General features: G+C 41.2%; 1 protein-coding gene across 2 annotated transcripts in view; it reads left to right on the forward strand.

Annotated features, from left to right (window-relative positions):
* Positions 1 to 14,923, forward strand: part of EPC1 (enhancer of polycomb homolog 1 (Drosophila)) — a 60,535-nt gene extending 45,612 nt beyond the window's left edge. For both annotated transcript variants that reach the window (XM_015408128.1, XM_015408127.1), the window contains exons 11-14: positions 9,369 to 9,487; positions 11,958 to 12,099; positions 12,203 to 12,569; positions 13,556 to 14,923. In XM_015408128.1, coding sequence (XP_015263614.1) covers positions 9,369 to 9,487; positions 11,958 to 12,099; positions 12,203 to 12,569; positions 13,556 to 13,628 — 701 coding nt within the window. In that variant the 3' untranslated portion in view covers positions 13,629 to 14,923. The remainder of the gene's footprint in view (positions 1 to 9,368; positions 9,488 to 11,957; positions 12,100 to 12,202; positions 12,570 to 13,555) is intronic.
* Positions 14,924 to 15,854: the final 931 nt, after the last annotated feature.

A 15,854-nucleotide genomic window follows, 5' to 3' on the forward strand; every position in this document is an offset into this window, starting at 1 on the left:
AAACAGATGCAAATCATATGCTTATCCATTTGACAACCAGATATAATCCTTGTACTAATTTGATAAAGTGAATGGGTTTTTTGTTATGTAGCTATAGTTCTAAAATGAGAAAGTGGTTCATTCAGGTATAGTGACAAGTTGCAGCTTTTCATAATGGAGAAGAGCCTTGGAAATCCTTTGGCTTGCACATACTTCCTCTCCCTCCTTCTCTCATACACAGCACTGATACTGAAGACATCCACTTTCCAAATAAGCTTAATTTGATGTCTAATTATGGTTTGTGGGTAAAACCATAAGTCTTTAATTTTTCAGGAGCAAGCAGGAAGAGAGGGAACATGTGGGCTTGGGGACTTTTGAGGCTGATCTATGTAAATAACAAATCACAGCTTTTCTAGATGACTGGGTGAAACTGGTATGCATTTGTAGAAGTCTGGAGAAGGGGAGGTTGAGGGGTGACATGATTGCTTTCTTTAAGTATTTGAAGGGCTGTTAATTAGACGAGGGCAGGGAGCTGTTCCTGTTGGCAGCAGAGGAGAGGACTCAGAATAATGGGTTTAAATTAAGGGCGGGAAGTTACCAGCTGGATCTCAGGGAAAACGTTTTGACGGTCAGAGTTGTTTCACAGTGGAATGGGCTGCCTAGGGCGGGGGTGCGCTCCCCCTCCCTGCTGGAGGCAGCAGCTAACTTCAATCTCAGCCTGAGTAGAAGGGTGTTCCCTGTCAGTTAACTGGCCTCCTGCCTCTGTTAGAAGAGCCGGGCTTTTTAACAAGCTCTGAGTCAGTGCTCCTAGTTCCTTCTGCTAATTACTTGTCTAAAATTCCCTTTTAGCTTCTCCTTTGTCTCTAGGAATGTATGTGCCTTTCTTCCACCAACACCCCAATTATAATGCAGAAAGGAAGAAGAGACAAACTAAGTATCATAATCTTCTTGGATTTGAGAATTAGCTTTAGCCAAGTGTACTTAGAGTGCATTAATTTTATTTTAATGCATTGTATAATGAGTGTTGTTGTTGTTCAGTCGCACAGTCGAGTCCGACTCTTAGCGACCCCATGGACCAGTAACTGGCCTCCTGCCTCTGTTAGAAGAGCCGGGCTTTTTAACAAGCTCTGAGTCAGTGCTCCTAGTTCCTTCTGCTAATTACTTGTCTAAAATTCCCTTTTAGCTTCTCCATTGTCTCTAGGAATGTATGTGCCTTTCTTCCACCAACACCCCAATTATAATGCAGAAAGGAAGAAGAGACAAACTAAATATCATAATCTTCTTGGATTTGAGAATTAGCTTTAGCCACGTGTACTTAGAGTGCATTACTTTTATTTTAATGCATTGTATAATAAGTGAACTAACAATAAATGAAGGAAATAGATGAATAAATATAAATCATGTATGACTTAACATCACATAAGACTCCAAATATTTCTCTAACATACACCAGTATTCAATACATGAAATACATGAACTGCAATAAATAGGCTGGAGCTTTAAAGCAATATCCAACATCTACTAGTGGACACTCCCAAAAGAAATACTTCACAGATTCTAAGTTTGGTGTAGTGGTTAAGTAAAGAGCCAGTTTCATGTATTCCTAGTGCATGTGATGTTATTGTTGTATAATAAGTGAGCCGTTTGAAAACAAGGGTTTTCAAGTAAAAGAATTTTTATTAAGAGTACAGATGGGCACAAACCACATTTTTGAGGTTTGTTTGTGGTTCATCACTGAACAACTGACTGATACGCTGGCTCGTGAGCTGAACTGGTTTAAATTGGTTCATTTTAAGTTTAAACCCCTGCTTTCTGCTTCCTACAGCTTTTCACCGTGAGCAGAAAGCAGGGGTGTTTGGTTTAAATGGCTCTAAGCCGCATAAACCCTGCTTTCTGCTCCCCACAAAAAGCCACAGGGAGCAGAAAGCAAGGGTTTCCAAACAGCAGAGCTCAGCTATTTGGTTTAAATGGCTCAGAGCTATATAAATCAAACACAGCTATTTGAAAACCCCTCCTTTTTGCTCCCTGCGGCTTTTCACGGAGAGCAGAAAGTGGGTTAAACGTTTCGGAGCCATTTAAATCAAACAGCTGAACGGTGGGGAGCTGCCCACCGCTCATCTGTTTTTCACGAACCTCCATGAACTGCAACAAAATTCATGGAAGTTTGTGGCTGTTCTTCAGCTCACAGACATCACTTCATGAACCAGCCAAAAATTGTAATGAACTTTAGTTCATCAGCCAATTTGTGCCCATCCCCTAACTAAGAGACTGGTGCCTGTTCACTGAAGTGTTCATTGGCTTTTACATTTAGCCAAGAAGTCAGAATATATTCTGTATCTGGCATTCAAGTTTTTCCAAGAAAAAAGATTAAATACTTAAGAAATTGATGTTAACAGGAAGGAGGACCCGCAATACTTGCCATGGGAGGGGGGAGTATTCCCCTCAGCTCCCAGCCTGCAGAAGCAGCAGGAGCTCCACATGGAGGAGGAGGGAGCTACAGGTGAGCCCAGCAGGTGATGCCGCCCTGACTGCCAAGGCTCCCCCCCAAGAGTGGCAACAGTGGCAAGCCCTATCCAGCTGCCCCCCCAAGGCCCCCCCCCCCCGACAGCAGCAATGGTGGCAAGCCCTGTGTGACTCCCAGGTGGCCTACCAAGGCTCCCCCCTGACAGTGGCAATGGCAGCAAGCCCTGAGCAGCTCCCAGCCGCAGCGTCTGCCAAGGCTCTCCCCCCGACAGCAGCAATGGCAGCGAGCCCTGTACAGCTCCCGCCAAGGCTCCTCCCCTCACAGCGGCAACGGTGGTGAGCCCTGCCTTCGCCACAGTTCCCAGTGATAAGTGCGTTGTCTGTGCACATGCAGGGAATGCTCCTTTACTTTTTAGTATCCCCTGTATAGTTTTTTTCAGCATTTCAGATTTTTCTTCACACCTGGGGGAGTGCCCCAAGTGTGCAGGGAAATCTGTTTACCCTCCATGTGGTCCCGATGTGCGGATTTAGATATCCGCATGCAGAGGGACCCTTGGCTATTAGATATATAGATGTTACCCCTCTGTTGTGCTAGGTGGTGTTCCAGAGCCATCAAAAGCCTACAGTTCTTAACCCTGACCTGGATAGCCTGGACCAGCCTGATCTCGGAAGCTAAACAGGGTTGGCCCTGGCTAGTATTTGGATGGGAGACCACCAAGGAAGTCCAGGGTTGTGATGCGGAGGCAGGCAATGGCAAACCACCTCTGAACATCTCTTGCCTTAAAAACTCTACTGGGTCACCATTAAATCAGTTGTGGCTTGACAGCACTTTCCACCACCACTGTTGTAATTCTTAAAAGTTGAGCAAAAGCATGCATACCAGGCTGGAAGTGTGTACATTCTTTCTAAAGCTTGGCAAGTTTTCTAATAAAAAGTAAAATGAAAACAGGCTGCTGTAAAACATGCCCCGTGGCTTATGGGCCTTAAGATTTTCATAATGGGGCTTTAACCTTAAGTCATGTTTTTGAAAAATGATAACCTACTTATTTTAAAATGCTGCCACATTATGTACATTCTCTCCTCAATGGAGTCTCTGGGTTAAATGTAATGGCCTTGACATATTAAAAATGCCTTGACATATTTCTGTGGAAGAAAACTAATTCTGACTCCGGTCCCACGGCCAGGAAAATGCGGGGGGGGGACGTGGCTGTTTGCCCCGGGGCAAAATGTGTGCAGGGAAATCTGTTTACCCTCCATGTGGTCCCGATGTGCGGATTTAGATATCCGCATGCAGAGGGACCCTTGGCTATTAGATATATAGATGTTACCCCTCTGTTGTGCTAGGTGGTGTTCCAGAGCCATCAAAAGCCTACAGTTCTTAACCCTGACCTGGATAGCCTGGACCAGCCTGATCTCGGAAGCTAAACAGGGTTGGCCCTGGCTAGTATTTGGATGGGAGACCACCAAGGAAGTCCAGGGTTGTGATGCGGAGGCAGGCAATGGCAAACCACCTCTGAACATCTCTTGCCTTAAAAACTCTACTGGGTCACCATTAAATCAGTTGTGGCTTGACAGCACTTTCCATCACCACCCTTGTAATTCTTAAACGTTGAGCAAAAGCATGCATACCAGGCTGGAAGTGTGTACATTCTTTCTAAAGCTTGGCAAGTTTTCTAATAAAAAGTAAAATGAAAACAGGCTGCTGTAAAACATGCCCCGTGGCTTATGGGCCTTAAGATTTTCATAATGGGGCTTTAACCTTAAGTCATGTTTTTGAAAAATTATAACCTACTTATTTTAAAATGCTGCCACGTTATGTACATTCTCTCCTCAATGGCGTCTCTGGGTTAAATGTAATGGCCACTTAAAATTGCTTTGACATATTTCTGTGGAAGAAAACTAATTCTGAAAGCCTTTTCAAAAAGGGTGTATAAATGTTGACTTCAGACAGTTGCCGTGGTCGGAGGAAAATTTTTGAACGATTTAAGATACAATAATCTGCTATTAATGGAGTGACTACTTATTTTTGAAAGTGTCCTGGTTTACGTATTATTAATTTGCTAGTAACTCGACTCTTTAAACACATCCCGCCTAAACCAACCAACCAACCTGTGTAGAGTTTTTGTCTGTATCACTTGAATAAGAAAGTTGAAAAGGTGTGAAGAATTGTGGATGTTGCATGTTTATCATGAGACTGAGCTACGTTGCACCCCCATAGCGATTGTGAGTAGATGGTTCTAAACTATTCAGAGTTTCCCATCTTTGTGAGGCATTACATTTGAAGATGGTTGTAATAAAACAGGTTCTGTGCTGTTCCCCCAGTGTGACAGATACAAGTCTTAATCTGCTAAAATTTCCTGTCAGTTGTCTTGCAAGCATGTTCTAACCACTTGTTGAAAGATTGGTTTTTTGCAAGCCAAGTGCTTACTCATAGCATTATGGTAATATGTTCTCATAGCTGTGACTAATGAGGTAACTTGGAATGTTCTCAAGCATAGAGAATAATTGCCACTGAAGGAAATTGCAAGGTAAAGAGCAATCTATTGCATTGAAAGTGATCAGTGGTGATATTTTTAACAGAGACCCACTAATTGAAATCAGTAGTGGGATTTTGGGCAGAGCACACATGTTCAGGATATTTTAAAGAATTGGCTGCAAAGAGAAATTGTTACCTGCCTGCAGATGGGATGCAGAAGTAATATCAAGAGAGTCAGATAAACGTTTTTGGTCTTTTAAGGTTAGGTGTTTAACTTTCAAAAATCTTAAGTACTACTTTACTACAAATGCTACTTGTTGGGAATTGTTTTTATCTTGATGTACTTTACCTTGTTCATTGCTCAGAGCCCTGAGAGCTCAGGAATGGAGCGATCTATACATCAAAATTATAAATACTTTAAATCCAGTATTGGGGGGAAATCCTTACAGCTGTTCAGTGTGCCTTTCTGAGCCATTCTGAAACAGAGCTTGCCTAATGAGGGATGTTGGGAGTTCTGCTCTAAAATTCCAGATGAACCAAAATACCTAAAGTCTGTGATTGGATTATATTGTTTGAATTAAGTAGGCATGCCGTGCAGGTAGTGCTGTTGCGCCTTGATTTTTGTGTGCCCTTTCCCCCATTGGTCAGCGCAAAACCGAGAGGCATTACAAGAGGGAGGGGGACAAACAGCTTAAAAACTGCATATGGAAAATTACTTCCAAAGTATGTAAAGCATTTGGAGTCCGTGGCCAAAACTGAGCATGCCGCATTATGGAGGTCGCTTCTCATTCGGCTTGGGAGTTTTAGGGTTGCTACTGTGGCCTGTCTGGGAAGCTGTTTAATTTAGAAAGTCTCTGAACACCTTCTAAGTGCTGCTTATTGGGCATCCCAGTGAATCATCTAGTCCAGCCCTATATGTAGAGCAACCCCTTCTGGACTGGATGATTCACTGTGCTGCTGTCTCTGACAAAGCGACTAATGAAAGTTTATGCCCTGGAAAATCATGTTGGTCTTTAAGGTGTAACTGGACTGGAATTTTGTTTCCCTGCTTCTAACTTGAATGAAAGCTTTCAAGGAAGAAGGCTGCCTAACTTCCCTAGAGAGTGCTTCATAGACCAATCTACACACAGCATTTTTTTAAAAGAACTGTTTTTTGTAGGATTTCCCAGAAGTTTGTTTAATCCCTACTCAGCAATTGGCAGAATGTGAACATCCATATTTCTAAGACTTCAGTTTAAGTTCAGGAGAATAGTAGCAGACTCCCACATGGCATCTGTGCAGCCTACATGTAGCCTGCAGCACTGAGACTTCTAGTAAGGGACACTTGTATTTACTGTAATTGAAATTCTTGGACATATTAAACTTTTGGAAGTGGAACATTGTTGTCATAAATCCTTACAAGCGGCAGTAAAGTACTAGCTAATACATTAATGGCCATATGGGCAAATAGTTTGCAAAGAGTTCTAAATATTGAAGGTACTGAGTTAGTTACAATACAATATTTTTTAAGAACTTACATGGAATCTTTTCAGTCTTAAGAACATAAGAGAAGCCATGTTGAATCAGGGCAATGGCCCATCCAGTCCAACACTCTGTGTCACACAGTGGCCAAAACCCAGGTGACATCAGGAGGTCCACCAGCAGGGCCAGTCTTCTGGTGTGATCTGCTTTTTCAAGGGGTTAATGAGACAGAAAATCCTTCCCCCTCAAGTTTTTTTGCACTGTTAAAAAATGTGTTTTGTAGTAGTGCCTGTCTATAATAATTTTATCTAATAATCTATTGGCAGCTCTTCAAACACTATATAATTTCTTTATAGCAATTGCTTCTGTTTTGGAAGCTATATAATTCTCAGGTACAATTCATTGTATGTTCTCTTATACCAACAAGGCACGCAATGGGAACTGTATATAGGCAATTAAATTTCAAAAAGGTCTTTTTAATTACTGTTGTGTTAATGGGGAAGGAGTTACTACAACAGCTGGTAGTTCAATCTTTTGCAGATGTCTTAATCCTTTTAAATATGTATAAGTACTCCTGCCTTTTGCGTGGGATCAGGTGTTAAAGGCTCTTGTTTAAAAAGTTTATGGTAGAAATGCAAATTAAAAGTGTATCCCATGAGCCGGAATTCAAGGAACCATTTGTCTAGATGGTTCTGTTCAAGGGAGCTTTGGGCTTGTGTTTGGAGAAACAGTAGTTATACATGCCAGGATCACTTTTGAAACTGAAGAGGCAGCTTGACATGTTTCTTTCAAACAATAGACATCTATCTTGTATCAGTCTCATTGGGTACAATGAAGAAGTTAGGCATGTCTAAAGTAGTATTTTTTGGATTCCAGCCCATATAAATTTTCCTTCAGGACCAGTTCATGCACTGAATTTTTCCATGTATGCTAGTTAGTGGCGAAGTTAGTATGAACTAGGTTCAGCATGTAGTAAGCCAGCAACCATGTCTCATGCAGTGTTTGGTTGACTCACAGTTGGACAGGCTGCTTTACCCTCATGCCACGTGGTCCAGTATCTGCATTGATGCTTATATAGAGAAGTAATTTTTTATTTCACTGATGTGCTGCTGACACTGCTCTAAGCATTTAAAGTTAGCTTGGTGGCTTCTTTGCATTGAATAGAGGTTAAGAATTCAATATAGTAATCTGACTATTTAGTACAACCAATTTCCTATGTCAATGTCCCCTTTAGGACTAGTTACCTGTGGAACTGAAATGGTAGTCAACAATATGTGTCATTCTGTCTATATAACTATGTCATAGTGTCTTTCTGTAACATAGATTAAGGGTTTCAAACCTTGTTGAGCCTGTGGGCCGTTTTGAATTCTTGAAAGAGGGCAGCGGGTGCTACTGCAAGATGGCTTCCATGGTTTGGCAATTGGAAAAGGATGGGAAGTCCCAAGCCTATGATCCTCCCATGATAGGGCCAGCTGCTTCCAAATGGGCACTCCCTGCAGACCCAAAAGTGGTATCTTCTCCTTCTGCTCCTGTGAGGTGGAGGAAATAGTTGGGGAAAATATTTGGGGGGGGGGTGCATGCCAGAAATCACACCGGTAGACCATGTTGGGGATCAGTGACATAGATTTTAATAGAATGGCTAGCAGCAAAACTCATTCTTAGCTTTAAATTGATATTCAGAATAAGTTCATTTATTAGAAATGGTGACACTGAAGCTAATGCATGATGAGTATCTAGGCAAATCTTGTGTTGAAATCTGCCAAGACTTGGGAGTCCAAATGCTACTGTACTTGAATAAATCTGGGTAGGGGGGATCTCAAAAGCATAAGCAGCCTGCTGTCTTGTAAGGTACAAGACAACCAGACTTTGTGATTGTTGCATAGACGCAACAGTTCTGTAAATGAAGTTCTGATACATAGTTATCATAATTGTTGGTCAAAAAATTAAATTTCTTGTGTTGCAAAAAATTAGCCTTCAGCTAACACATCTCTCCGTCTTGCAAAAAAAATCCCTTATTTATGTGCATTAACATTCAGCAAGGCTTTATATATATATATATGGCTACTTTGTTTTTGGAAAGTTGGCAGTTATATGATAAGTAGTCTTCTGTGGACTGGAGTGTGGGATGAAAAGCTAGACTAGGTTGTGTACACAGTATTCTTGAGTTACAATGTTTTGAACTTCCTAAAATGATGATGCTGGAACCTGATGTCCAAAAACCTGACACTGTACACTTTATTACATCAACATCTGGAATTAATAATCTTAATCTGGAAAACTGACAGTGTATGTCTAAATGAGATTTATAGTTTATTTAATTCTTCAGCTGCTATCCACCTTTAAAAGATGGTACTAGCAAGTTTTTCAATAAAATGCACTGAAATAAAAACTGTAATGAAACCTCTCTATTTTCTATTTTTAGAACTGAGCTCTCCATAGACAAATAAGTAGTATAATACACTCTATCTTCATTCCTCTGTAAATGAGTATAACCAACTTCGTTCTTATTGACTGGATTTTCCCCCCCCAGGTGGGTTAATGGAGGGAAACTGAGTAGTTAAAACATCATCATATTTGAAAAAGAGACTGTACTTCTAAAAATCTATTTAAAGGAATAACAACTTTTATTAGAGTTTCCCTTGATGGGGTTGGATGCAAGTGCTACCTACAATGGGAACAGGGGATGTATTCCATATGATTAAATGTGTAGTTTGATAGGGGAGTTGTCTTAATAAGGTGATTATAAAGTGGCAATTGTCTGTTCTGGAACAGCAAGTCACACTTTTTGAATTTTTAATCCTACATAGCAGGCAAGCATGCTTTCTATTTTGCAACAGCAGCTAATTTCTCCCATTTAGTGTAAAGGCGCTGAATACACCCTCTGCTCCAGGCCCACACATATTAAGAGTGCCCTTTTAGGCATAAGGGGATGTGCATATGAGGCTTATGTATTTTGATACAGTATTCTCTTATTTTATATTTTGTTCAGCATTTACAGCCGAACAATACCAGCAACATCAACAGCAACTGGCACTAATGCAGAAACAGCAGCTTGCACAAATTCAACAACAGCAAGCAAATAGTAATTCTTCTGCGAACGCTTCACAGGTGAGGGAGTTGTCTGTATTATGATTTATCCCTCATTTTTCCCACCAGGGTTCATCTCTTAATTCTCAACTGTTGCCATAGAACCTTGCAACTAACCAAAAGGGAAGTGGCTTTCGCTCGAATCTGCATCTTAGCCATACTTTAAAGTGTTTAAAAGGGACGCTATAGGTGAGTATACTAGGAATTGCCTCCGCTCCCTCCTAACAGAAGCAAAACTGTCAGTGTTTAAAAACTTGGATTTACATGTTCAAAAGGATGCTAGAGAATGTCATTAACTGAGGTTGCATGTACATGTTGGAAGGGACTAGTTAAATTCATGGACGATAGATGTCTCAGTGGCTGTTTGATGGATGGATTCAGGTGGGTAGCCGTGTTGGTCTGAAGCAGAACAGAGTCCAGTGGCACCTTTAAGACCAACAAAGTTTTATTGAAAGTATAAGTTTTCGTATGCAAGCACACTTCGTCAGATACTACGAAATGACGAAGTGTGCTTGCACACAAAAGCTTATACTTTCAATAAAACTTTGTTGGTCTTAAAAGTGCCACTGGACTCAAACTTTGTTCTATCTGATAGATGGTTAAAAGAAACATCCGTGTCCACAAGACGTATGCGCTGCTGTGCACCAGTTGTTGTCGGATGGCAGCAACAGGAGTGATCTTTTTCCTCAGTTCCTTGTTTGTGAAAGTATGTTAAGTGTTTGGCTGGCCATTGTAAGAAATATTTGGTATGATCTGTTTGGTGCTTTTCTAATGCCACTTTTCACCATCTAAAACCCAGATTTAAACCTTTAAAATAATGCATGTGATGGATGGAGGCCCAGGTAGCAGCCACTGCCAAGTCAGCCTTTTATCATCTTTGGCTGATTTTGGGCAGTTGGTTCACTTCCTGGAACGCAATGACTTGGTAACAGTGATCCATGCAATGATCACCTCGAGATTGGACTACTGTATTGCTCTCTACATGGGGCTGCCCTTTTCCTAAATCCCGATGCTGCAGCTAGTGCAAAATGCTGTGGCCAGGCTGTTGATGCATCTCCCTGTGTGGGAGCACATCCAGCCTGTGCTGAAAGCATTGCACTGGCTGTCAATAGCATACCGGATTTGTTTCAAGGTGCTGGTTTTAACCTTTAAAGCCCTTTATGGTCAGGGTCCGGCATACCTACCGGACCGCCTTTCCCCACATGTTCCCCAGAGAGCACTGCGTTCAGGGTCCCAAAATTGATTGGCCCTCCTGGGCCCCGAGGATGCCAGGCTGGCTACAACCAGGGCCAGGGCCTTCTTGGTGGCGGCTCCGTACTAGTGGAATGAGCTCCCGGAAGAGATCAGGGCCCTGCAGGACCTTTTACAGTTCCGCAGGGCCTGCAAGATGGAGCTCTTCCACCAGGCTTTTGACTTAAGGAGCCGCATCAAACACCAAGGAGTGTCCCTGTGCCCTGGCTTTACCACCTACAGCCTGTGCCCGCCGCACAAATAAGTCGAACAAATCGAGCTGGTGAAAATACCACCAGAACTGTATCACCATCTAAGTAATACTGCTAATTTGAAATATTTGCTCTCTCACTTTATTAGACCACGTTCCAGCACATTAGGACTATTTTAAATGAAGCGTTGTGTTATTTTATGATGATGTTATTTGTAATTGTTTTAATTGTATTTATATGAATTTTATGTAAGCTGTCCTGAGCCTGCCTTGGGGGGGAGGGCAGAGTATAAATTGAATAAATAAATAAATAAATGTTGCCAGATATCTTGAGATGGCATAGTTTCTAAGCTAACAAGTGTCTATTTTTGGCAGTTTTTGTACAGTATTGATATTCCAGTTGCCAAAAGGTCAACAGTTATGGATTATCAAAATATCAGCACTTATGTTAAATGCATTTGTAATGCTTGCCCAGTTCTATCTACTAAACTTTTGTTTTAAAGGCTTAGAGCAGGGAATCTAATATGGCCCGCTTTAAATTATGGATTTCTCTAACCTGAAGTTTAGTGGCATTCCTTTTGCTATCTTTTTGCAGCAGAGTGATCTTTCTATGCACACCCTTAGACAGTAGACTAGACACTCTGTTAATGAAACTGGTTGGTTTTGACCTGTGTACATGTGCGTGTTCCTACACTGCAGCTTTCTGTCTGACATTTTAGCTTAACATAATTTTTGCGAAATGGAATTTTAGCCATATCATGTAAACGGCATTAGGTAACATTGGTTGAAAGCTAATGTAGAAATTCAGGCTTGGATCCACTGGCAATTCTTGAAATGCTGTTTCCAGGGGATTTCTAGGACACAGCATGGAGTGGCAATTGGAGGGCTGCAGTGGGAGGGGGGGAATTAGTGTACATCATACACAGCCCTTCCCCTGCAGAAATCCTTTGTGGAATCCAAGCCATAGTTAATAGGTAAAATAGCCTGTGCTTTATTTTTTGATGTGTTAAATAAAAATTATTTTATTTGCTGCTTTTTTCTTTCTTTAAGGGTTTTATTTCCAAGACATTGGATTCTGTTAGTGCTCAGTTTGCTGCTTCAGCATTGGTTACATCAGAACAGCTCATGGGATTCAAAATGAAGGATGATGTGGTGCTTGGAATTGGGGTGAATGGCATCCTTCAAGCCTCAGGTAAGAAGCAGTAAGGATAAGAAAAAACAACAAAAGCTTTGCTTTTTCTGTTGGCCATGGGTGTGTTTTGGAATTGCGCCTAATTGTGCCTCTTATTCCACAGGAGTATACAAGGGCTTACACCTCAGTACTACTACGCCGACAGCACTTGTGCATACAAGCTCGTCATCAACAGCAGGTTCAACCTTGTTACAGCCTTCAAATATAACTCAGACTTCAAGTTCCCACAGTGCACTGAGTCACCCAGTAACTGCTGCCAATTCTGCAACAACTCAGGTTCTGATTGGGAACAACATTAGATTAACTGTATCCTCATCAGTTGCCACTGCAAACTCTATTACTACGCTCAATGCACGACACATACCTAGGACTCTAAGTGCTGTTCCATCATCTGCCTTAAAGCTGGCTGCAGCAGCAAACTGTCAGGTGCCCAAGGTTCCAGCTTCTTCCTCTGTGGATACAGTACCAAGGTAAGGCCTTTGTTTTTGAGCTCAAGCTGGTGCTGGGATCTGTTTCTTCTGCCACTGTGGCAACGTGGAATTCATTCCATGGAATATGTTTTAAACCTCCCCCTGACTACTGATTCTGTTAATTAAAAAAATAGCACCACTCCAGATTTGACATCGTAACTAAAATTTGATCTGCCATTTTTAGCAAAATTACAAAATTCATTATGGAGACTCAGTTGAAGGATCGCACCGATCTGTTTGGTTCTGGTTGTAAAGTCTTAAAACCATTAAATGTAGCTTTTCCTTGAAATTAATAAATGACACTGAAGTTGTTGGGTTTGGATGAGTTGCAGATACCTGAAAATAAACCTTCCTGGGTCAGAGTTATTTCTGATAGACAGTTAATCATAAGTGTACCCACTGTAGGACTTTGGTTTTTAAAAAAATCTTTTTAAAATAGAACTCCCTGCCACATCTCAAACTGGTTTTAAAATCCAGCAATGTAGCTTGCTGTGTGAAGTGTGTCTGTCTTAAATGCATTCTCAAAATACTGTACCTTGAATTCTTTCCTTTAACATGTGTAAAATGTTTGGTGTGGCTAAGAGCAGTGGACTCTAATCTGGAGAACCGGGTTTGATTCCCTAGTTCTCCATCTGCAGCCAGCTGGGTGACCTTGGTTCAGTCCCAAGTTCTCTCAGGGCTGTTCACTCGAGCAATTCTCTCAGAGTTCTCTCAGCCCTATCTACCTCACAGGGTGTCTGTTGTGGGGAGGGAAAGGAGATTGTAAGCTGTTCTGAGACTCCAAGTGAAGTGTGGGGTATAAATCCAACTCCTATTATTATTATCAAAACAGTATAGATTATTAGGTCAGTGTCATATTGAAGGTTCTGAAGATAAAAGCTTGCTTTTAATCATGTCTTTGAAAAGGGGGCTGTTGAAAGATTGATTTCTTTGCCCCACCCCACTTGGATATTTACTGATGTGCTGTTGTTTTTTCTCCTCTGCAGGGAAAACCATGAAACAGAAAAGCCAGCACTGAACAATATAGCAGACAATACAGTAGCAATGGAGGTGACGTAGTTTCCATAGTGATGGAACTGCAGCCTTTGGGAACTTGTCTAGGTGCTATGCATCAGTAGCAATTTGAATGCAAGGGATGGTGGAATGCAGCGTATTGCGTTTCCATGGCAGCTGTGGGGACTTGACAGTAATGCACATCTCCCATGCTTTGGTTTTTCTTTTCTTATTGTTAATAGGAAAGAATCAACATCTGTAAATTAAGAATACAGCAATTATCTGTACAGTACTCCATATTTGTAATACCCTTGTATATATGTTACTTGAATACAGAACTGTTCATTTGTGATGCTTTGCACTTGGGGCTGGGGAGGGGCGGGAGGGAGAACTGCAACAAAGTAAGAGTGTGAGAAGTGAGATTGTATAGAGATGAAGTGTCATCACATCATGTGCATGGTGCGGAACCTGCTGTTTTATCTATTTATTGTGCCGTGTTTACAGTTTTTTGTACACTGTACCTTCATTGGTTCCTGTGCTGTAGTAAATGTGTTAGGTAGCTGTGGACTCCTTGGTATTTTGTAAATGGTATTAACATAACTTGGTTCCCCCTCTGGGTCCTTGAGTTTTCTGTGTATCATGTGAAAAATGGTGACATACATACAGAATTTTTTAAAAAGGCATCAGTTTAAAAACGGGGAATGTACTATTCAATGGGATCTTCCTGTTCTAATATCATAAGGCAAGTAACAAGCTAAAAATGAAGTCTCATGGATTCTACCAACTGACTTGCTCACGAACATGTGTGCAGTTTCTGGTACTTAAAGCACTAAAGTTATGTTGCTGCTCTTCATACAGCCCCCTCTGTTGTCCCATTTCCTTGCGCACCAAAAAAAAAGGTGTCAAAATCAAGTATGCAAATGGAGTCCTTATAACTGGAGTTTTTATGTTGTCTTGCCCTTCTTTTGATCACAAATTATATTTTTTTATTGTATAATTGTTAAAGACTTCATTCTTTACTTGTTCTTAAGAGAAGAAAAGGCTATAAGGGAGAAGAATGCAGTAATTGCTGTACGTGTATCATCATTCCAATTTCTGAAAACAGCCAGCTTTTTTTTTTCCTTTTAAGATTCTCCAGAAGGCTGCAAGGCCAGAACCACAACTGTCGGGTGCCTTCCTTTGGAAATATTTGCCCTCTCTTCTGTGAAGAGAATGGTACTTAAGACTCTACTACTAGTGCTTTGTCAGTACCGAAGCCAGAATGCCCACTTCAATGGCGTACATTATCCTTAAGGTTTTTAATCCCACCTGGAAAATTGTGACAGAACTCTCACAAAATAAACCCAGGGCATTACATGTTGACAGACAAACGTGTGGTGTGTTTTTATAGTACATTTATTATTGAAGGACATAAAGAGAACACAGTAAAGAAGGCAATGTACAATTAAGAAACTGTGTCCTTAAACTTCCAGTCTGTGTAGAGGCAATATTGGAGGGGGTAAAGGGAAAGGGGTAAAGGGAAAGTTTTTAATGAGGTTCTTTTAGAAAAAGAACTGATATGAATATATTACAGGGTTTAAGCATATAAAATTCACAGTTGGTATAAGTGTATATATACACCAACTAAACATTCAGAATACCTTCTATCTAGTATTCCAGTTACATGTATTTAGGCTTAATTTTGATAAAGCAGGGTGCTCCTTGGGGAAAAATGGGGACCATCTTGTATATCCAACTCCAGACGTAACAATATTTGTCATCTGTCAGACTTCATTCTTGGTTGCCTAGGGTCAGATCTTAAACTCTGACAGGTGACCAGACAAGTGGCTGATACTGGAGGTAACGAAGAAAAGACTCATTGGTCAAAAGGTGGGTCTTCACATCTGATCAAAAGTTCCGGCAGATGTGCTCCATCTCTCTAAACCTAATCCTAATTACAAGGGCAAGAAAAAGGAATGACGAGCACAGCTGTCCCTTTGGAATCAGAGCAGCGTAAATCCAGTAGTATTGTTTATGACTGCAGATACAGTACTACAGCCATAGCTTCCACCCTTTCCCCTTTGTGTCTGCCTACTCAGTTGTAGTGAAACAACAATGTCACCCAGTCAAACAAATCTGAGTTGATAACTACCAAAATCTGCATACGACCAAAAACAGTTCTGAAGAAAACTATTTTGTTTAGTATGTATATGTCATAGTAGATGAAGAGAGAGAGTAGGCTTGACTTAGGCCTATGACTGAAAAGATGTCCAGTGCAGTCCCCCTTCAAAGCCATACGCTTGCATGCAAGAA

This window comes from Gekko japonicus, unplaced genomic scaffold (assembly GCF_001447785.1).
Source record: "Gekko japonicus isolate JY-2015 unplaced genomic scaffold, Gekko_japonicus_V1.1 scaffold87, whole genome shotgun sequence".
NCBI classification, from domain to species: Eukaryota; Metazoa; Chordata; class Lepidosauria; order Squamata; family Gekkonidae; genus Gekko; species Gekko japonicus.